This window comes from Hippoglossus hippoglossus, chromosome 21 (genome assembly GCF_009819705.1).
Source record: "Hippoglossus hippoglossus isolate fHipHip1 chromosome 21, fHipHip1.pri, whole genome shotgun sequence".
NCBI lineage: Eukaryota > Metazoa > Chordata > Actinopteri > Pleuronectiformes > Pleuronectidae > Hippoglossus > Hippoglossus hippoglossus.
In genome coordinates, this window is record NC_047171.1 from 8,915,764 (window position 1) to 8,939,886 (window position 24,123).

Consider the following 24,123-nt stretch of genomic DNA (forward strand, 5'->3'; position numbering starts at 1 on the left):
CAGCAGAACAGACGAGAGGGCAGTAGGTCGATGCAGAGGAGAGCAGACAGAAAGTAGCCCGACGAGTTTTCAGTTGGAAAAATAGGAGGAACCAATCAGGTCATGTTGTTGGGATTTTGAATATATATTGTTGTAAAGTAGCATCTGCTTGAGAAGTACATTTGATAGATTAAACAGAAATTAAACTAGAGAAGCTAATAGTCAAAATAATTTTGCATATTTAAAGTGGAGGGACTTGGATTTTTTTTAAATCAGGGGCCGTAAAGCAAAATCCGTGATTCAGTAACATGTTAGTCATTCCTTGTTTACTGTTGACTCTATAGCATCATTGAATATATTTTGAAAATTGTTCCTTGTTCAAGCACATTGTGTAAACTCTAATATTTAGTTAGTATTGCTAGTGAGTGATTAGTTTATGAAAAAAAACAAAAAACTATTAGGCCCTTCAGGGGCCAATCAGATTTCAGCTGGGGTCAGTGCCCCCCAGCCCCGCCCCTGGATCAGCTCCTGCATATTTACTGCAAATTAAACACTAGTTGGTGAATTACACACCATTTATTTAATAAACATTTCATTATACACAATACTGCAAAAAAAATGTATGGATATACTTCAATATATGTATGATTTATTTACATTTTTTTATTTTCTATAAGTGTAAGAGAACAATTTCAATCAACATGGATTTGAAATGTGCTGAAAGGAATGTTAATCGTAATAAATGAATACATTTGAATACATAGATCAAGGCAACCGATCACTGCCAAGAAGATTCACATTGTGATGGATTGGGTAACATAATGTAGCACTGGCACATCAAATAACATGAAATAAAATGAAATAAAATAAAATAAAGATGTGACACTGTTACTGCTGAGCTGTGTGAGATGAATCTGCAGGGGGATAAAACCATTTAGAGGCTAATTTATGTCTTGAACACAAATGTCAACAAATGTCACGTTCCTCTGTCTGAGCCTCACAGCCCATTTGAACTGTCCACAGCTAAATCTGCCGGGCCCGTCCGTGCCCTCCAGGCCTGCAGTCGTATTAATGCTACACTCAGTGCTATGAAACCAACTGTCAAACAGGAGAAAAAATAGGGCAAGGCTGATCTTAAATCTTTCAGGCAACCTACTAGGGATGACTCCAACAATCCTAAAAATGAGCTACATGTTTTGCAACACAGCCAAAGCTCATAAAAACCATTCAAGGCCGATGTGTGCCATGTCCGGGCAGAGTGAAATCCTGATTTTATAGACCCCCGGTTATTAACAGGCGCTCATTGTTAAAGGCTACGGCATAAACACTCACGGACATGCACACATGCACAGGCAGCGTCCAAGAGAAACTTCACGCCCACTAATGGAGTGGATCAGAGTTTTATGGCGCACAAAGCTTTTTTAAAACTGGTATGTGTGTGAGGAGGTAACCGATACACCAGACCTGCTCTGAGACAACTCCTCAGCGCAACTATAAAACTGCTTGGGACTTGTTGCAGTCCGGCGCACAGGACGGTGTGCGAGCCCCCTGAAAATCGCACACAGGTGTTACGGCACAAGTATTTGTGTGCGAGGGGGATACAGAGACACGGAGAGCGACACACGGGGTCAGACACCTCTGCTCTACGAATGCTGCAGCCCGACAAGCCGTGTGATTGTGGAATATCCCATTGTGTGTGTGTGTGTGTGTGTGTGTGTGTGTGTGTGTGTGTGTCCCGCCAGCACACGGCTAGAATTTAATATGGCCTCTGCGCTGCGTTCTGCTTTGATAACGTAAACAAGGCTGTAGAAAATTATAGCTTGTATTACACACACATTCACACACAGTCACAGATGAAAACGCACACGGACCCACAAACAGGAGATGTGCAGCAGAAGTCTTGTAAATACAGTGTTTCAGCCAGCATTCCTTCCATGTAAGACTAAATAAACAGCCCGAATTAAAGCTCTCTCTCTCTCTCTCTCTCTCTCTCTCTCTCTCTCTCTCTCTCTCTCTCTCTCTCTCTCTCTCTGCTTTTTAGATTAAGGAGATAAAACATGCAAAAACAATCTAAAGTGCATTCCAAGTGCTCTTCAATGCCTTATCGGCTGCATAGCAACCTTTAACCTTTAGAAGATCGTACAGTTGGCCTGGGATTTTCAGAGATGAAGCACCTCTCTTCTTCTTCTTCTTCTTCTTCTTCTTCTTCTTCTTCTTCTTCTTCTTCTTCTTCTTCTTCTTCTTCTTCTTCTAGGAATCTTTTCTGGTTGGGAGTTCCCAGGAATATAAGCAAACGTGCCCTACAAGAATTCCCATATATAGGACGCGTAGGAAGTGCACAGCCCGAACAGTTTAGACACTCGGGCCTTTGGTTTCATGACCGTGTGGCATGGCGGTATGCGCTGGCGGAAAAGAGCTGTGTGGGCAAAGTCGGAGCCAAAACACATGGTTAGGTGGGTTTCATTTAGAAAAGAAAAAGAGCTGCAGTGGGTTTTCCTGGCACGTCCCATCCCGGCTACTGATATCATGAACCTCCTCATAGTTAACAGAAGCACAACTTCAGTAGACATCTGCAAAATTTCAGCCCCGCACATACATCCATCAACCTCCAAGAAAAAACTAAAAAAGCCAAATCAGTATTTCTTAACAGCTCCTGCTGAAATGCATTCCTAACAAGGCTGAATGGAAAATATAATATGTAGAAGTGGTATTAACAGGAACTTAAGTATAAAAAAAATATGGTAATACTGATTTAGTTTTATAACATCAGAACCCACCATATCCATTTAGGGAATAGTTTAGAGGGTTTTTAGTAACTGTGCAGTGACCTTATTGTAACATATCTTACATTCCTCTATTTGAGTCACTGTACTATTTCTATCATGTTCTATTATTTTCCATGATAAGTAGGAGAGGGGTGGGGCATGACCCAAGAAAGAACTACATTCAATTTTGATGGGGATCAAGGTTTTTTTCATTGTCAGATTTAGATTTTTCAACATTTTGGTTGATTTCCCAGAGAATAATTCATGGATATTATTGAAGAAAAATAATCAGGCATGTTTAAGGTACTGATATTTATGAGTAAATGCACTTAGGTGCAGATCTAAATAGAAATCCGGATCGAGGGAATTTAAAAGTGGTTTCATAAGAGGAGGTATGCACTTTACTGAGTGCCACTCTAGTTCCATGTGCATTCACTCAGAGTTCTGTGGTATAATAAACCAACTTCCTGCTTTCAATGGAAACTATTTCAGTGTTTAAAGAACTTACAAACAATGGCTGCCATGACATGTTATTCATGATGCTAACTTTTTAATACTCTAATTTTTTCGGGCATAATCATGTGGCCTCTAAAAGCTCAACAGACTACGTGCACAGACATCTGGGTTTGCATTGCTGGCTGAAAACTACAATCAATCATCGAGTTGAAGATTTGCTAGAAAATTACTAAAGAATATTATTGTTCTCAACTTTTAAAATGTCCCCCTAAATATGTTTGTTACTCCTGCTTTTTACTCAATACTGAGATGCATCCGCAGAAAAAAAAAAGTAGTCCTCTGAGTTTTCCATCTACGATGAAAGTACTTTTAATTGAGTGATGTTGTGTGGTTGTTGGCAAAATATTCCCTTTTCTACTTTAAGAGGAGCTCGAGTTATTGGTAAATTGCGATTGGGTTACGTGATAATACACACTGTGTATGTGTGTGTTGAACTTGTGTAAATACAGACGGAGAAAACCGCAAACACAGAAAAGCTTAGCCTTGCTGATGCTGCAAATCTGAACATCTTACTAAAAGCTCTGTCTTTTAATCTTGGTCGGTCTGTGCACAGTTTCACCCTCCTGCTCGTGTGTGCTTGCAATTATGCCTGCGTGTGGATATGGAAGTCTCTCCCTGTCTCATAAGTGAGTAATGGTGTGGTCTCAAACTCTTGTCCTCCTATGGCCTTGATCGTTGGCATGCCAGAGGCCGACAGCGTCCCTCTGCCTGCCACACGAAGAGGCCTCTGCCCTGGGTTGGGATGGGGGTCTCCCCTGGTTGTCCCAGTTTATTCTTCTGCATGGAAGAGCCCTTTGTCCGGGGTTTGAAATCCCTGGGTATGTATGGCTGCTGTGGAGAATCGTCTGGGAACCTGGTTTGTGTGTGTGTGTGTGTGAGTGTTTGTGTGTCTCTCTCTGTGTGTCTCCATTAATTCCTGAGAGATGTGATGTGATTAACAGGGATCGGTACAAATGCCCAGCGTTTTGAGACTCTATGAATTGATACACAATCGTGATGGGTGAGCATGTGTGTGTGTGCGTGCGACTTGAGAATTAGACCTGCAAGTGAGTTCTGACCTGGTATCAGCCATTAACTTCTCCTGTCGCTGTTTTCCGGCCTTGTTTTAACATCTTAGGTAAGGATGGCTGAGCAGGGAACAGAGTTTAGAGAGGAAACAGCTTCTGTCGGCCTACTAATCAAGAGATTAGGGGCCACTGTTGGCATTCAAGCAAACTGTGATCCTGGACACACATACATACACACACACACGCACACACACACACACACACAGAATCTGCCAGTGTGATTAAACTTGCATCCACGGCTAATTTCACCATCAAATGTCAGCCATAGCACAGCGTTGGTGCTGAAAGCCAGTGTAATTCGTTCTGCACTAATTTCCCTCACAGAGGAATGAGAGACCCCACAGACGCATTTACTGTCTGCCATAAAACTTGTCTCCATTAAGGAGGAGAGGGGAGAGGAGGACAGGATGAAAGATAGAGGGAGAGGTGGAGAGGGGAGATGAGAGGTAAAAAAAACAAAGGGACGGAGGGCAGGGGCAGAGGAATGGATGCAGGAAGATATACAAGGGGAGAAAAAGAAGAGCAGCGAGGAGAGAGAGGAGGATAATAGGAAAGGAAATAAGAAATAGGAGGACACAAAATAAAAACGGAAAAAAGATCGAGAAAAATATGATGTGAGGCTTTTGGAAGTAAGAAAAAATAGTAGATACGATTTTTTTATTACACCAGTTAAATTAATTCCATTCTCAGACTGACATACTTATCCGTACTCAAGCGAGCCCCAATAACTAAGTAACGTGGGCTTTTTTAACAGTGAACCCATAAAAGAGGCATCAGACCACTATGTCCTGGCATCTGAAAGTGAGAAACCCCCTTTCCAACCGAATACGTTTTAACTGAAGCCCAAACTCGTCACACTTGAGCAGAGTTGATCATTTTTCTAATCCAGTGTATCACCATGTGTTGTTGTAGTGTGACTTTTGGCTTCAAACATTAAACACATGGAAAACAAAAAAAACCAACTCTGATCTTAAAGTAGTAAAGAATATTCTCTTTTTTTTTTATCTGGCAAGAGTTTGATGAAAAGATTTCCACTATTTTATCGCATTCACGTGGCGACAGGAAGTGAGACTGCTCGGCCAGAGGAAACTTTGGACGTGTGCGCTCTCACCTGGCTCAGCTGGGGAAGGACTCCAGCTGAGCACCTGCTATGGGCTCGAGACCCAAAAACCGTAGGAAGCCTGCCAAGACTCTTTCAGCCGTTGAGCAATTTTCATAGGAACAAATGCATCACCAACTTTGGAACAAAGTATCTGGTTCTTCTTAATAAATATCCACGGGTGAGAACAGCTAGCGTTGCTCTGTCCAAACACAACAAGTCTAAAGCTCACTAATTGACGTGTTATATGTGGTAAAAAATACTGGCAGTAGCCTTATATATAAACAAGACATATAGTGCAGCCTTCTCATCAAACTTGTTGAACTATTCCTTTTATATGTGCAGGTTATGATGCTGCCTTGCTCAAAGGCACATACACATTTGATGAGTGATATATTCTGCACCAACCTTTTCGTAGTATTTGATCTCATAGTCCAGGATGATGCCGTTGGGTCGTTCTGGTTCCTGCCAGGACAGAGACACACTGTTTCGAGACGTCTTTTCCTTTCTGATCACTGTTACCGGAGATGGAGCTGGACGAGAGACACAGAGAGAGGGAGGGAGAGAGAGTGTGAGCTCCTTTATACCGAGGTTCAGTGGAAGTTCAGGCCCCGGTGTTGCATCCTGGCAATTGTCTATGGTTCCTGTAAGCCTAATTTATTTAGCTGAAGCCCAGTGGGGCCACATTAAAGACTGTGGGCCAGGGCTGCTGCTTGGGACGAGAGACAATGTGCACTAATGCAAACACTGGCTCGAGTCTACATACACTCACACAGAGTCAGAGATGTCTGCACTTCACCACTGTTTGAGCAACACAGCGATCAGTGCTCAGGCCAGAGGCTTCAGCTTCAAGTCATCAAAAGAAAAGAAATGTGTGAATCCAGTTTTAACACCTGAATGTTCAAATCTTTGTTACATCCATGGAGCAAACTAAAGACTTTTGTGAGACATAGACATGTGTCCTAATGTGTCCTAACCTAAACATAGTTTAGTTTAATCCGGACTGAGACCGCCTCTTTTGGCCTGGACACCTTTTGGTACATTGGTTTGGACCAAGGTCTGTGGAGAGAACTGAAAAGTCTTAAAGTGATAGTTCACCGAAAATTTTTTAATTCACTCATTATCTGCCCACCGCTCTGCCGATGGAGGGATGGGTGAAGTGTTTGAACCTGAACTATCCCTTTATTTGTAACATTGTCACCTCCACACTCCATCTTTTCTTTTTCTATACTGATATTTATCCACTTCTGTCTCCTGAGAGACCTTCAAAAACCACATGAAAGTAATCACATGTTTACCTGACATGAACAAATATCCATTTTCCAGAATACTCATATTTTTACTCAAGCATATTACACGTATGAATGAATTATGTTGGGCTATAGTTTTTAGAATAGTGTATAAGCAGTAATAACCGGCACAGTAAAGTCTGCCAGGTCAAATTTGAGCGGTAATCTCTGGCAGGAATCACTGGCCAATTTCATTAAAATAAAAGAAAACAAGGCTGTGCTTGGTTAGCACCTTAACTCTGTGTAGAACTGGTGAGAATATGAAACTCCCATTCATTCATTCATTCATTCATTCATTCATTCAGTCAGTTTCACACAGTTCCTGATTTTATTCCCTAAGAAGCAATTTCTCCACAGAGATCAGTGGTTCGTCTGCTACTGTAGTGACCATTGTTCCACTGCATTTTGAAAAAGTGCTTTCTTTTCAATTTGAAACCCTTCACGCCGTCTCCCATTCCTTCTCTCTCTCTCTCGCTATCTCTCTCTCTCTCCGCTGTCCCCATCCCTTTCGGTTTGGTGCGCTCTCCCTCGCCCATCTTCCTCGCCAATCCTTCATCCATGCGTTGCTTAGCCTCGGGGAGTTCACATGGTCCCAATCTAGTAATTCAGCACATCCCTCCCTCTATCAAGCCCGGTACCCCTCCCTCCGTTCTGTCTCTCGCTCTTCACTCCCTTTCTCATTTCCCTTTTTTACTGCTCTCTAATTGCCAGGCAGCTCCGGGGCCAACCCGGCATCTGAGGCATCGACTTTTAATTTTATTAGACCACAGGAAAAAACATGTTTGTGTTTGAAATGTTCGAGCCTTTCTTGATTGTGATTATATGGCTGCGTGGTGCGTCTGTGCGTGTGTGTTTTTTGTGACTTTTTCCTGCATACACCCGTGTGCGTATTTCCGCGGGAAGTTATTTTTTCTTCTGTAATGAATCCAGATGGGGAGAATCTGTTTCTATACCCCCTGCTCCTCCTCTCCTCCTCCTCTCCCTCTGGTTCTGATAGCCGGGTGAGGCTGTGCTTTTTATTGGCTCTGTGGTTTATGGTGGTAATGATTTACTGTGTCTGGGCCGCTCGGAGGCAGCTTCAAGTTCCTCTCCTCCTCCCGTTCCTTCTTCTTGCCTCCCACCCCACCCCCCCCTCTCTCTCTGTGCATGTCTATTGGCGAGCGCTTCACTTGCTGTCACTCTCTCTCTCTCCTCTCTGTCCGTAGTTTGACTGTAAAACTGATGCAGTATACCAGGCCCATAACGCCCTTAAAAACTGGCCTTCAGCGTCATTCACCTGTGACGTGAGGGGCATGATGCAGCTGTTGGAGCGCATCTATTTCTCCAATACAACACTGGTGGACTATTGGAGAGTGATGTTGGAACAATGGAACTACTGTTTATGTAATATTAATACATGATCCATTTATGATAATGATTGAATTACAGACTAGCTTATACAAAAATATGTCAAAACTCAATTTCTACTCAATCTTCTGTTGAGCATCTTTCCCATCTTTCATATTCTTGGACTTCACAGCTATTGACCATCACCACCTCCAGACTTTGTGGGGAATACATTATTGATACGTGAGATAAAATATTGATGAGGTGGCAGAAACTAGACGAATGCTCCTCTCTCTCTCTACATGGTCACTGTAAACCCGACAATAAGCAGGTGAAAGCAGGTGAGAGTAGAGATGTGCGGCTGCCTGCATCGCATGTGGCTGCGTTTTTTCTCCTCACAAGCTCTCCTCTGCCAAGTCCAGCTCCAGCTCAGCCGGTTGATATTAGACCACCACTCTTAAATGTAAAACACTGTTATCTGCTTGTTAGCGTGGTTATGACAAAGAGCGGAGGGCAGAGGAGGAGGGTGGAGGGGCGCTATCTGACAGCACCTTGACAGCGGTGCCAGGACACAGCACTCCTTCCCAGGGAAATACTTAATCCAGCTTTTACAAGCTTTGCCATCGGTACCTGCATGTGTGAGCGAGTGTGTGAGGGAGCGAGAGAGAGAGAGAATGTGCAAAGTTGGGTGGGGCTCGCACACTGACATACCTAATCCTTGTAAACTCTCAGGGCTGATGGAGAGTGTGCAGCTGCAGGCTACAGATATTTGTCAGAGAGAGGACTGTGATCGTGTGTGGTTACAGAGGTGGGTTCTAATGTTTTTTTGTGCTTCAATGTGTGTGTGTGTGATTGCGTGTGTGTGACTGATCTATGATATGGAAAGGCCGAGATCCAAGCAATACAGATGGTTTGCAATATTCTGAGCACACGCAGGCCTCTTAGTGTTGATAAGCTGTCTTCAGGTCTTATAGATATATTCAGTTACGATGCCTAATCACACACAGATCATGATTCTGACTCACAGCAGACTTTGGGAAAAACTTAGTGTTGTCTTTTGTTTTTACATTTTCAACTGTTTCAATTTGAAACACTTTTAATCCACATTGACGTTTCTACTCACAAGACAAAATGAGCCCTGACACGTGACATTTTATATATATATGAACACACACACACACACACACACACGTCATCTATATTTACGACTCGTTCTCGTCTTGTCACTTTAAAGAGGTCATGTCTGGTCCCTGTCACTTGCGATACAGCCCATCGGTGACACCAGTGTAAACACAGCAGACATCTGTTTGTGTGTACACGCAACCTCTCACAATTTGCATAGTCTTCACATGACAGGTTTCGTCTTTGGTGGGGTTGACAAATGTATGATGAAGTGCGTGCATCCTTCATCGTCTTCCACTTAATTAGAGCAACATGATGCTGTCTGTGAGAACACAAATGTTTCAAGTCTGTTGCTACTGACATCTTCTGGAACTTTTCTGACAAGCCCTCGAGTAAAAACTCTAGATAATGTCCAAGTGAGCCCATGTGAGCAGGAAAGTGTTGTGAGCAAGTGGGCGTGTCGATGCCATACACAAAGAAGACACAGACTAAGATGTCAATATGGAAAGACAAGGAGATTTGAGAGCTTTCAGCCATAAAGGGACAATGTCGATGTGCTGTAAACTAAAGCACATTCAGCAGCTGACTTTAAGCGTCACTTCCTTCCTCCTGCGCTCTTCAGAGACCCAACCCCTCCCCTGAATGTTCCTGACATTTTCTTGTTGTTGTGAACGCGTCTGACCCGGACAATCTCACATCTTCATATATGAAGGGCAAACTCAGCAAAAAATGAGAAAAGTAAATTTGAGGAATCTGTGATCTGTGAGAAAGTTGAGACTTTAACTTCTTCCTCCCACTTCTAGCTGCACTAGTTTTGTTAAGCTCACCCTTTAGAGAGCAACGTTATTCTGATGACTGAACACTTCTGTGACACTGTTCTAATATAGAGGCAGAGAGAGAAGAGGTGTCTGGCACAACTTCACCTCCTTCCAAGGTGCATGGAGAAGGAACAGAACTGTCAAAACTCCAGCAACACTTGAAGTATAACGAATGGAGTTTGAACCTCTTTACATTTTTAATAGTCAGTATATTAGGTTCGGTTCTGGGATTTTTTTTGAGTGATTAATTCTCTTTGGCTTTTCTTGATTTCTGAAAATGCTTTACTGATTTATCTCTGATTAGAATCAGAGAGGCGGGATGGAAATGAAGTAAGCATCAGGGTCACACGATCGCATTCAAATCAGAACAAATATGGAGCCAGAGACACGTTCTTGCCATGTGCCTATCATCATTGAAGTGATGGATTGTGTAAGTCTGACCTCGCTGTTGACAACTCATGGGAGTGAACCCTACATCTGTTCACTTTGCTCAATAAACCCCCTTCCAAGTGCTAAATCCCCTTCCAACATCGAGTCCTACAAAGAAAATGTGCAGACACACGAAGAGAGAATGGCTGTTGTTTGGGTTTGGACAGTATCGGGTGGAAATAATGGGGCCTGTGTCCAAGCAAAGGGAGAAATGGAAAAAGAAGACCAAAGGTAGAGATAATGATTGAGAAGTAAACAGAAGAAAATGGTGAGCTGCCGACACACAAGAACAAACACAAAGTAAAACTGTGTAAGAGAAGATGAAGGGAGATGGAATGAACTGATGAACTACGGAGAGACTTTTTTGCAAATTCCTTGCTGGAGTCAGGTATTTCTGAGGTTTGGCTCTTTTCTTTTGCAGCGAGATTTATTTCACTCTTGGAATTTCACATCACCACTTCCCTCTGCCTTTCGGATTCTTTCGAGGACTGAATGTGTGGACAGATATTTGTATAAAAGTTGGATGGGTGTTTCAGAAGCCCATCTTCGCATTAAAAGTGTCAGTTAAAAAGATGAGTTTTTTTTTTTACTTTGCATGAAGGAAGAAGACATTCGATCCCGGTCGTTAAACCAGAGATTAGTGGCCTGGGATCGGCTTGTAAATGTCCAGGGCTGATATATGAAAAAGCCTTTTTTCATGCATGTGTAATCTTTCATAATCTTTTCACATATGAAGGAGGCAGCAGGAGATTGTCCAGGCACAAGAAGGGGGAGAGAGATGCAACAGGGGTCCTCAACTGGACTCAGGGTTGAGATGCCAACCATGAGCCATGAGGTGCTCCATTTATGAAAGAGATTTGATATATGCACATTTTGCTCTTATTTTTTCGTCACTATTTCAATATAAAAACTTAATAACAAGAAGTTTGTATCATAGTTCAGTTTGTCTTGATACAGACTTTCCAGCGCACCAAGGCCTCAAATGCAAAAGAGTATAATTTTTTTACTTAAATGAGCCATTTAAATAGTTTACTTGGTAAAATCACCTGGTGTATTGATTGAAGTATTATGTACTATTACATGAACTTTTAGACATCTTACCAGCTTGGTTGGTGGTGATCGTGACAGCGGCGTACTGCCTCATCTTGGGTGCCGAAGGTGAAACCCCGTTCTGCGCCTCAATCTCAAATGTGTAGTTTGTGTGAGCGAGCAGGTCGCCCACCGTCACCGTGGTGTTGTGGAGGCCCGTGGCTCTCGGCAGAAAGCGAACGTTGCTACGACATGGCTCGCAGCGCATGGTTCCGCCGTTGCTGCCATTGGCCGCGACAGCACGGCAGCGTTTGCAGAGAACAGTGAAGGTGACGTCCCTGCGGCCACCGGCGTCCTCTGGCCAGCTCCAGTCCAGGATGACCGACGTCTCGTTGATGGAGGAGATCACGTTACGAGGAGCTGAAGGAGGACCTGGTAGACAGAGCAGAGAGGAACATGTGGTGAGAGGCGGCTGAGAAAATGAGATGGTGATTTGATGCATAGGAGGAGAGAGTGGTATTGGATGGGAGGGTAGAATGGTAAATAGTAGAACCATAGAAAGGAAATAACAGTCGCTTGTAAATACAAAAGTAGTGTACCTACTTGGAGATTTGCATTGAAAAATGTGTCCTACTGAATGCTGCACAATGTAAACCCAACCCTGTCATCCTGGTTTGATTATGGTAATATCAGGGTTGAGATAATGAGTCTGGATATGTACAGTAACAGAAAATATGACTCGTTCTCCCTCTCTTTTTGGATCAGTAAGAAAATGACATCCTCTTCCAGAAAAGAAAAGAGGCTCTGTCAAAGTCAGACCAACATATAAAAGTAAAAATTACAAACAGATCCCTCTGAATATTTCCAGATTTTTATATCAAAGCTATGACTGTAATTACATAGAGGACGAAACAAAACTGCCAAATAGCTGTGCTGAGAAGTTGAGCAGGAGTCGGAGGGAAAGAGAGTGAGACGCTCTTACTGAATTGTGCGTTGAGATAAAGTGCTTTGTCTAGTTTGTTTGACTTGACAAGAAATTACTTCACTCCCAAACTATGCCCAGCTCCCATCCTTTGTGATCAGCATCACATTCTTTGACTGTGTTTGTGTCGGAGAGAAATCAAAAGAAAAACACACAAGTCTCAATTTGAACAAATCTTAATTCAAGACTGCTTTAGAAGAAATCTTTAACTAAGGCAGTAAACGCAGAGGGCAATTTGTTAATTTTTAACAGGATGGCACTCACCAATCTTGCCAACAGAGGATTGTAAAATCTTTATGGATATGTTAACGGCTACTGATGCAGGAAGGATTTCTCTCAATGCTGCTCATGGTCAATGTGACAGACGGTCAATGTGCTTTACAAATAAACTGCAGATCCTGGGATTTAGTTGGCAGCATTAAGCACACATGACATATTTCACTGCGTGAGAATCATAAAATGTTTGGCACACCGGAGAGGAAAACAGTATAATCACAAAACAACCTCAAGAAAACACACATTTGCCTGTTGATTTTCTATATTTCTCTCAACCACATCAGAAATTCCCGAATCAAGGAGAAGAATCTGACGTCCTGTTGCTGTCAAGATAAGATTTGATTCAGAACAAGCATCTGATCTGAAGCACACTCAGGAAAAAACCCACCTCCTGGTAATCATTACATCTTTCTTAACCATTTACTCAACATCAGCATTCCAGTTGAGTAACACACATCAAAAATAATGTTAAGATCAAGATCAGTGTTGTCTCGTTTTCCTTCCTTTGATAGGCGCACATCGGGAAAAGCCTCTTCAGAAGAAACCGTGTATTAAATTATGGACTATATATATATATCTAATATTAAGGAAATCCACATGTCAACCACAATCTGTGAACTGTTAGGAGCGAGTGCATTTTTCTTTCATGGTAATCTCCCCCTGACAGTCGTCTGGCTCGAACACACATCTACCACCACTGATCACATCAAAGTTTCGGGACCTGTAATCCACATCAGATATTACCTGCACTGCAGATGCATGCACACGTCCACATGCAGCCAATCACCAACTCATTCCAACTGTCAAAATACCGCATAGACACTGAGAGTAACGTGTGACGTGGACGCAGCCGTAATCTCCATTTGCACACAAAGGGGACTTTAGGTAATTGACAATTTCCAGCCTCCTGCTTATCACCGGAGATCTCTGCAGACACTGAAACGTTACATTTCGAAAGAAGCACTGATTGTCTTTAGGGAGGCGCGGTAATGGCGGCGATCAGCGGGGCGGACCAGGACGTTTTGTACATTTTTGTGATCATTTGGAGGCGGTGCTGTGGGAAGTAGGGGAATGCATTAATGCAGTTTTAATTGCTGGAAATGAATTCTTGGGGAGCAGACAAACTTTATCCACTGTTAAGACAGCTGTTAAAAGGAACGCCTCGTGATAAATGCAGCAGGAAACCCATCGTGGATAAAACGCATTTTTCATTTTCTCTGACTTTAGTGTTCTCATTTCCCTGGCCTTATAGATTTTTCCCTGCCAAAATATCCAGTCAACTCTAAACAACCTCTGTCACACCGCGAACAGTGAAATCCCTCCTCTGAGATAATCATGATCATTATCTTCTAACAACTTATCTATTCATTTGCAGCCCGTGCGTCGCTCAATCTGTCCCAATGAGGGGAAATGTGCCTCGTTGACAAGATGGTTTGGAGATTATCACGACAGGGACCTGCCACGACTGTCTTTCTAATTAGGATTCTGTCGATGGCTGTGGGCGTCGATTTGTATTTTTCGACTGTTCTTCGCACAGTCAAAGACATTTTTTTTTCTTTTTCCTCCCTAGCCCCTTTAGTAACGGATGTATCCATAATCTGACATCAGGGACTGCAGTGATTTATAGTTTTACGGGGGGATGCATCTTGGACGGATTGCAGGAGGCATCTGCATCTGCAAACCATTTGCATCAGATGGAGACAAAGGGGAATCGTGTAGGGAGTAGGAAAAGTGATAAAGAGTTCCCGGGCAGCCATCGCTTCAGTGACCTTAAAATAAATAAGGAATGTTAACCCTCTTTGTCTATTATTAAGCTATTTCACATGAAAACTGTCTTCAATTGTATTATGTATGTTGAAACCAACTGTGAATGAGATCCTGCACAATAGGATTATACACTGTTAGATGTTTTTCTTCTGGATACAAAAGCCTCAGGGTAAAACTGAAGGTAGTGTATTTTAGTATCTTTACTGTCATGCAGCTTCATGTGCAACACAATAAGGTTATGTTATATAACGTAAATTAAAAACCCAGCTATTTAGTCTGGCTTTTGTGTCGTGGCTTATATTGTTATGGTCTTATTATCTATATTAATTAGTTTGATAATTGTTAATTAAATTTTAGCTTTAATTATGTATATTTTTTTATCTTAACTTACTTTTATTAATGTCTTTTCTATCATTGATTGCTTTGGTATTCATTAGTCTAAATCTGAATGTTTTTATACTCAACATCCTTTGTTTTGTTAATCACCTGTAAACCACTTTGAAATGCTTTGTATGAGTTTGAAAGATGATATATCAATAAAGTTTCATCAATTGATAATCACAATGCGATCACACATGGGCACATGCACGCTCATACTTACGGGTGCAGGCCATGGCGGCGGGGTCGCCCTCCGCGCGGAAGTAGTTCTTCTCGCAGCCGCAGTGCAACGACCCCTCGTGGTGGGAGACGCTGTGAGGTGGACACTTGGAACACTCCATGTTCCCGAGCGTCGACTTGTAGAAGCCCGCCCTGCACACTGGAGACAAAGGGACACAGACGGATACATGAGCATCGCGCTGAGGCAGCACATCGACAGCCACCTAATAGCTGCATCTCTCTTCAAAGCACCTACAATGAGCGCGAGAAAGGGAAGAAATATGGGTGGTATTCAATCACTCACTCTCACACACATACACACACAGACCGCAAGAAGAGGCCTGAGTGTAAATCTGCTGTCCGTGTAACAAGAATCCATCGACTGCCGGTAAAAAACAATAATTCTCTGGAATCTCTTTGTCTCTATTTCTCTCTCTCTCCATCCCTCAGAAGGCACAGCATGAATAATGCAAATTGTCCCCTCAGATAAAAGGGCTGTTCTCTTTAAATATCTGTGGTATTAAATCTGCACTCAGCAGCTCTTTTAACTCCTACTCACCACAAATCTGTTGCAATCTGTGCGAGCAGGGTGACACTCCACCTATGCGTCGCACATCGAATAAGTGTCTGTGTTTGTGTGTCTCTGCGAGGGGGAAGATCAAGGAGCAGGGGATGAGGAGAGAAAATACTTTCTTCATGTTTTTCACTCCTGAATTAATTTCTCTTTCCATTTAGTTCCAACTGCTCTTTTTCTTCTGCTGTATCACAGGTTCAATCCCTTTTTATCTAATCTACTTTTGATAAACACTTAAGTCCATAAATGCCTTTTCTATTATAATAGTGGTCATAGGTCATAATCCCTGCGTTTTCATATATGTTGGCTTCATTTCTGGATAATGGGAAGAAGTGGAGACAGTGTCCATCTTTATATACAGTCTATGGTAACAGTAATTACTTGCAATAACTCCCTATCTTGCCATGTGAATAAAAGTGAAAAAATGTGTTCAGTAGTTTTTGCATAATCCTGCTAATTATCAGCTAAGGAGGTAATAACAAAGATCAGAGGATTAAAGCCAGTATTTTACAAGTGTGACAGAATGTCAGTATTCAGTCAATATGGCATTTCACTTCAAATCACATGCTTCCAACTGACAAAAGCAGACTTCAGTTGTATTTGAAATAATTCAATATTTATTAGCATCTGGACGACTGATCATCATGCAATATGAAAATGTACAGGAATCTGAAACTGTTGCACAAAACCTCTCTCTCACACACACACACACACACACACACACACACACACACACACACACACACACACACACACACACACACACACACACACACACACACACACACACACACACACGATTTAAAAAAAATGTCTCGCAGCTACGCGGCAGCCCAGCAGAATGTGTGGGCTCAGCAGAACAGCTCTGACAGATCCCAGTGGTGGGCAGCACACTCCTGCACGAGCCAACACTGCCGATACTACTGCCCTATCCATCACTGACACTGGCACACCAAGGTCCCCACGCTGCACTAAATACTCCACTATAGCTGCTCCACTCCGCATTGTGTACGTGAGCGTGCGTGTGAGAGTAATAGAATGTGAAGCGGGCTTTAAACAGCCCTGTATGATCCCACTGATGGAACGACAACCACAACACTGTGCTGACACACACAGAACAGACCACCCTGATTGGAGGACACACCAGGAAATTAGAGGTGACAGCCAGCGCCCCCAGCCAATGGGGTGAAAGAGGCGGCGAGATAACCGCTAGGTCAGCATAAAACAGAAATGTGGATTAACAGAGGAACGTTTATGATATTGATCTCATTCCAGTGACTGAGTGAGTCTTCATCTGATCCCTCCATTCATATATAACTTTGACAGAGAACAGTTCACCTCTATAACCCCAGACAAAGATGCTGTCAGTGTATGCATTGGACAGTCGTTAAACCACTGGGCTCAGGTCCAACTGGATCTGTTTCCCTTTAGCTGGAGTTTGTACGAACTCCAGGCATCGCTCTCATTCAGGACTAGAAACTAATCAATTATGGATATATACACGGTATATGCACAGTATATTTGTTGCCAAGAATTTTCAATACCAAATGATAACATCGAGGTAAGTGATTTATCTAAAAATGATAGTAAAGTGAATAATAAAGCGTGGACCTCCTGTATCTGCCTGAAGCACTCAGCTCTAGTTTCCTATTGAAGACAAACTGCAAATGGGTCACAAATAGCCTACAGTTGTATTTTCATTTTGAAAGAAAGCTAAATAATTTCCTTCAAAAGCTGGGCATTGCAGTTTTTAGCAAACGTTCTTCACAGGAAGGGGAGGAAATGGAGAATACACGACTATTAGACTACATTGCACACTTTCATTGTAATGAGGGGGACATGTCATGCAACTGTAAAGCTAACTGATGTGTTCATAATGAGGAATGAGCTGCATCAGTGTTTGGTTCCCACATAGCAACATTCTTTTGGCCCAGATTTGGCCCAGATTGTCACACTGCCACACGATCATCCGGCCTACATACAGCGTGGAATGGTGGCACTTGGGGGTCTGCTACTGTTTGCCAGATTGGGGCCACAAGTAAGCCAGAGCAATACTGCAATCTCAACCAAAGGTGCCAAAGGCGGCCCGAATTCGTTTTATGCTTTAAGGGCGATATTCACCATTTACCACAAAGGGCGCTTTAGGTTCACATCCAGATAACACTTTGCCTTGAGCAGCACACGTTTGCCAAAAAAAGTCCCACATTTGTTTTGGGGGATAATGGGGCCACATTTAGGCCACTTTAGGCCCACATCCATTTAAGTCGGGCCACAAGAAGGCCAGAAGTGCCGCATCATTACCTGAAGTGGCCCACATCCATTCGCTATCTGGGCTCCATCAAAAATACTTGGTTAGTTGGATCAATTTGTTGGTATTAACAAAAAAGAAAGAACCTCACCAGGGTTATCCTTTAAGCAGGACCTCTTTGCACCTGCTGGATGAACTGAACATTTTATACACTTGGATGAATGATTCTCACAAGTCAACACTCCACAAACAGCCATATTTCTCCTTGAAAGTCAGAAGTACATGTACTTCTCAGTGCATAACACAGCTGTGAAACTTATCAGGCTCAGAGTGGATCTCGTAAACATTCAATGTGAAAATTAATAACCAAAGCTGCACTTACGGCACGAGCTCTTCACACGACAAAGTAGTGATAAGTTGTATTTCCATGACCACAGCCTTTAAAAATATTTTTATAACAGCTGGAAATGGATAATAAAGGTCCTTTTTCTTGCTTGTGTGTCTGCCAGGATAAAACGCAGCTCTGACAGAGGCTGATGGCAAAATCAGATTTGGCTCGCAGGAGGTTAACTCCTCATCTAGAGCAGAACCGGGATGTGTAACACTGACATTCAGCAGCAGTGTGTGCACTGGCAGTAACGTGTGTGTGTGTGTGTGTGTGTGTGTGTGTGTGTGTGTGTGTGTGTGTGTGTGTGTGTGTGTGTGTGTGTGTGTCCTGCAGGAGAGGAAACATATCACCTCTTGAGATGACAGTGTATGTGTGATTAATTAAATGATGCGTGTGTTTTCACAAGAGCATCACTGCCTTTAAAAAAATGCAGAGAAAATTAAATATTTGCTGAAGAGAATAAACTGAAGGTTTCCCCCAGGAAAAATCACTGTAACTAGTCCTTTGTGATCACAGCTTTATATAGAGAAGAATGACCCCCCCCCCCCCCCCCCCATTATGGAAAGACATATTATATATTCATAGCATCAAATAAGTAAGTAAAACCAAACTTATCAAAGGAATGAACACTTGAACATTCATCAGTGTGATAAGATCAAGCTAAAATGACAAAAACTATCTGTACTGGAGCCAGCCACCAGGGGGCAATCACACATAAAACCCAACTACCAACTCAAGCCGGAGGGACCAGGTTCGGGAAAAGTATTTCCAATGATTTGGTTTGGATCAGGTTCGGTCACGTTGGCTGGGCTGTCTACTTGATTATTTATGCTGTATTTGTCTGTAATCATGGAAAACATCAGGCTCGGGTTGGGTTTGGATACAACAAAGAAGACTGCCTGTCGGGCTCGGTTAATTTTCTCTCAGGCTCGGTCAGGTTCGGACAGAAAATTGCAGACCTAGCCACACTCAAACACAAAAATACATAAAAAACGTCCACAATCTCGAAATGTGATTATGGGACGATGGAACCATGCACAACAACACAATAACTCTAGTTTAATCATGAGTTATTATTCTATCAAACTGTATATTGGGTAAATATTACACATTAATCATATTTTACTGTTTTCCAATTGCATGTGGCACATGACTCGCGTAATTATCTCAAGATGCATAAAAACCCCACCAGAAAATTAAGAAAATATCAGTGCTACAAACTGTCATAAATCGAGGTCTGAACCAAACCCGTAAAATTGAGAAATGGTTACACCCCTTTGTGTTGCACAACACAATATCTAGCTGCTCTCTACACAATGACGCCTGAAACACGATACCCCCATTCACTTTTAAACAGCGACACACAATGCACAGACACACGTATACGCACACATGCAACTCCAGTCGCCACATGATATGCTGGTTGTAAAATAACTGGGGCTGCAATTTGCTCAATCAATAGTCTAGGTCATAGGAGACCCTCATCAATAATTAACGTGACTGCTGGACGGTCTCGTGGTGGCAGGCAGCCCCTCTTTTCAGAATATATGTGGAAAAGCTGACCTGACCTTTGTGATATAAGATTATGATATGCTTCTTCTAAATGGAGCCGATTTCAAGGAACTGAAGTATTGTCCAAATGTGTCATTCTAAAGCAAACATATTTCACAATTTGACATGGGTTGTTTAAATGGAGCCTAGAATGCTTTGGTGGCGAGTTACACACAATGATTTTAAATACTTTAAGTACATATCCCTGCTCACGGTGTGTGGAAACTTTACTTTGAAGGAACCTTACACTCGAAAATCCATTAAGAACTAAAATTCTCTGAATCTCATCAGAAGAACAGATGAGCTTTTATTCGAATATACTGTAATCATCAGAAAATAAAAAAAGATTGAACTCAGCATCAATACGTCTCACACGACCTGCATCCTCTTGACCCCTGACCTTACTCCTAACCTGCAAATTGATCGGTGTCACATTGTGGAAGTGGGAAAGTACCTCTGCCCTTGACCTCTTTCTGTGTGTCAGCCTAATTCAAGGCTCCTGTCTCCAGTCTTTTTCTCTCTCCATTACATAAAAACACACACACACACGCACACACACACACACACACACACACACACACACACACACACACACACACACACACACACACACACACACACACACACACACACACACACACACACACACACACACGCACGCACGTTTTCAAGGTTCAGTCTTGTTACAAACAGAGCCGGATCAAAAGGCCCTAACAATTGATTTCCTGTTTCCATACCACCTCTGCCTCTTTTCTTTTGAAATCGGACAAGATTGCAATGACTTTCACTCCCTCTCTCCTCCCCCTCCATCTCCGCCTCCCCCTCCATCCTGCCCTCCCTCCTCCACTTCTTTTCTGTGGCTTTTTCCCTTCCCTTTCTGTTGCTCCATCCTTCTTTTCCTTTAATTGGTATAGCGCTCTTTGAAATGGAAAAGTTATTTACTTTGACAGCTCAGGCATTTGGCTAGCGGTCTTATCCGGAGCCACTTGTAATGTTACTGGAAACATGGCAACAGTAAACATCTCGCCCCCTGCCATGAAATCCCCCTGAGGCCAACCAGTAACCAGTTACAGAAATCCTAAAAAGGTCAGAGTCTTTTACAGAACCACGCTACAGTTTGGTGGGAAATTTACACAGTCCAATAAAAATGTTTGTGTAGAAATATGTTGTGGGCACTTTGTTGAAATATTTAAGAATCAAAGCATTTCTACATTTCCAACATTGCTGTTACAATGAACATCAACAGTTCATGTGGTAAATTTTTTATTTCAAATTAAAATGTATACTTCATTTTGACACAAAATATTGAGCATCAGGATTTTTGTAAATCAGGGGCCCTAAAGGGGGCCACAATTCACACAAAAGGGCCGATTATATGTCGAGCATCCATGCGCGGTTCATTCTGTAAGGTGCACATTTAAGTCAGTCCTTGTTTACTGTCAGCTCTATGGCTTTGATTCAAAGCCACACATTATTTAATATAGTTTGAAAGTTGTTCCTGAATGACTACTGAAAGGACAGGTATCAGCCCATCAGGTAGCAGCAGGGCCCAGTGCCCCCCTGGTCCTGCCTGTGGATCCGCCCCTGCAGCAGCTACAAAACAGACCTAACTTTGTCTGCAATACCTTTCAAAATCCTGCAAGAAACCACATCCACAATAACAAGCTCACGTGTCATGGAGAGAGGCGTTGAGATAGAGAAGGCTCTAAATCATGACCGTATTACACACAGAGTGACACAGACATTCATTATGCAGAATTACAATCAATTTGTTGAAGCTAATACGTCTTAACCCGATAAAATGAACTCATTTTTTTTTGTCAGAAATGTAAATGAAAGCAATCATCAAAATTGATAGGCTGTGTCTTGGGGCAAATTGCTACGCATTCCATCTCTCTTATGTTCAATTATTCCGTCATTTGCCATGATAATCACATCGGGACCATATGGGAATTTATTCATGAGTCAGCAAACGATGTGCTTTTCTTTTCTTTTTTTTGCCCGTCGGTCTGTACATCTGCGAGTCTCCTGAGCCTCTGGAGCCAGTATCCATCAACCGGATGACACATTAACTGTCCAACCTGAACCTTTAGAAATAATCCAGCTCAGGCGATTCGGATGAGAGCTGCCAAAGCTAATCAGAACATAACAAAGGGCTGTAATAGGCCCGCTGCTCCTCAGGTCGTAATTACCGATGAGTTTAAATTGTGGTTGTTTCAGTCGTGTGCTGGAACGGCACGAGTTGGATGAAGGGGCCAGGTGGGATACACCAGCTATTCAGCAGTATAATGCTTTCTTTGTTGATTTGTTGGAGATCTTTGTTTCTGTAATAGTTTCAACTCGACTCAAATGCATCATATCTGGCTGCAATATGGTGGGATGCCCTCCCTCTCGAGATCAAGGTTATATGATAAAGGAGAAAAGGCTCCAATCTCAGCAGAATGATTGCAGTGTTTCACCGAATGAGCTCCTCACTGACACATGTGAAAATGGAATTTCTATGTATTTACAAATCCACATAATGTCTAAACTTATTTCTCTCTTTTCTATGTGACATTACCGATCCTATGATTCTCTAAGTTCCGTTTCAAGTTCACTGTTTTATTTTAACTTTATCTGAGTTCAAATTTATCACTAAAATGAACCAATGAATAAACTTTGTGGGAGGAAACATAACAGCTGTGCTCATTTAGCTTCCACTGAGAAGCTCAGAATGGGCCACTAGATCAATTTCTGACCCCAGTGTTCAGTTTTATCTCCACCGTGACCTCATAAGCTGCATTTTCAGCAGCCATAGAAATGGAGCTCTCGGCTTCATAAGCTGAGCAATGGAGGGCCAGAGTGGATCCTGTGAGGCTAACTGCAGACTGACGGCCTGGAGAGACCCTGCTATTCAAGTCTGTTTATCTATATGCACTCAAAGAGACTCTTCTGCTGCCGAGATGCACTGTTTGAGTGTGTGTGTGTGTGTGTGTGTGTGTGTGTGTGTGTGTGTGTGTGTGTGTGTGTGTGTGTGTGTGTGTGTGTGTGTGTGTGTGTGTGTCTGTGTGTGGAGGGCCTGAATACTGATCATTAAACCGCATAACCACCAGCAGCTTCTGTCTGTGTGAAAGAAAGTTGGCATGTGCGCGCGCGCGTGTGTGTGTGTGTGTGCGTGTACAAATTGGCCCAGTAAAGCTTAATTAAGTGATTTGATCCAACACTGATTTGCATAATAAAGCAGCCTGATGAGCAGGATAAGAGGAGGATGAAAAGGAAGCTGAGGAAGATGAAGGGAGCTGAAGGAGGCGGATGAGGTCAAGTGAAAGAGAGGAAGAGGACAGGGAGGTAGAGGAGGAGGAAGGGGAGGAAGTTGTACAATAACCGTAGCCTAAAAGAAGTAGAAACACTCGTACTAAAAAAACAAACACTGTTTGTGTGTTTGCTTCAAGTTATTTTCCCTAAAGCAGCCTATTTGTTTTGTGAACTGTGAAATGATAAATCTTCCAAAAAAACAAACTGATTTGCCTAAAATGTGGGTTCAAACTCCATCCACATTATGTCGAGTCAGAGATAATGTTATGTAATCAAGCAGCAGAGCCGCAGTGTGCTGACTGCACGGAATCCCATGTTTACACTTGCAAATATCAGCCTTCATATATGAGTCTAACCTTGATGATTGAAACAACGGGAGACTTAATTTCCTCTACTTGTTTAATGCTGCTCTCTTTTATGATCAGAAAAGGCCTCCTCAGTTCAAGGGTAAATTATCACTTATGTCTATAGACGACATCAAATGTGTGCCGAGCTGCTGCAGTGTAGTACATGTAGCCGGATTGAGGGGAATGGGCATTATTAAATTACATTTTTCAATATATACTGCTGCGTATAAAGCATCTACCTTTTAAGTGTGTCTCTAATGAAAGTCTCAGATCTGTTCTGAAGGATTTGAATGATTTTTACAGGGTGAGGGTTAGTGTCTGAATACATATAGAGCACAGGAGAGGAATGGCAGTTACACAATAGTCCGTCTGCAAAGCTGCTGTTACGTGAAGGACAATAAACTGGGGCAAAACAGGGCAAGTACCGTACGAACCCCCACACACACAGAGGCATGGATCAACTCCCTGCTGAATCCATCAAGGATGCAATAACGTTTTCCTACGCCCTCCACACTCCAGAGATTAGCCAGGTCAGTAAGAAAATCCAGGACAACCAGGGTGCACGCTCTCCTAAGACACCAGCGCGCACACACACACACACACACACACACACACACACACACACACACACACACACACACACACACACACACACACACA

The 24,123-nt window shown here is 42.6% G+C and overlaps 1 protein-coding gene across 6 annotated transcripts in view; it reads right to left on the reverse strand.

The window, feature by feature from the left end:
- The window catches only part of epha3 (eph receptor A3), a 98,632-nt gene that overhangs the window by 29,853 nt on the left and 44,656 nt on the right, over positions 1 to 24,123 (reverse strand). For all 6 annotated transcript variants that reach the window (XM_034574025.1, XM_034574023.1, XM_034574029.1 and 3 more), the window contains 3 exons: positions 15,066 to 15,221; positions 11,512 to 11,871; positions 5,835 to 5,959 (listed from right to left, as the gene is read on the reverse strand). In XM_034574025.1, coding sequence (XP_034429916.1) covers positions 5,835 to 5,959; positions 11,512 to 11,871; positions 15,066 to 15,221 — 641 coding nt within the window. The remainder of the gene's footprint in view (positions 1 to 5,834; positions 5,960 to 11,511; positions 11,872 to 15,065; positions 15,222 to 24,123) is intronic.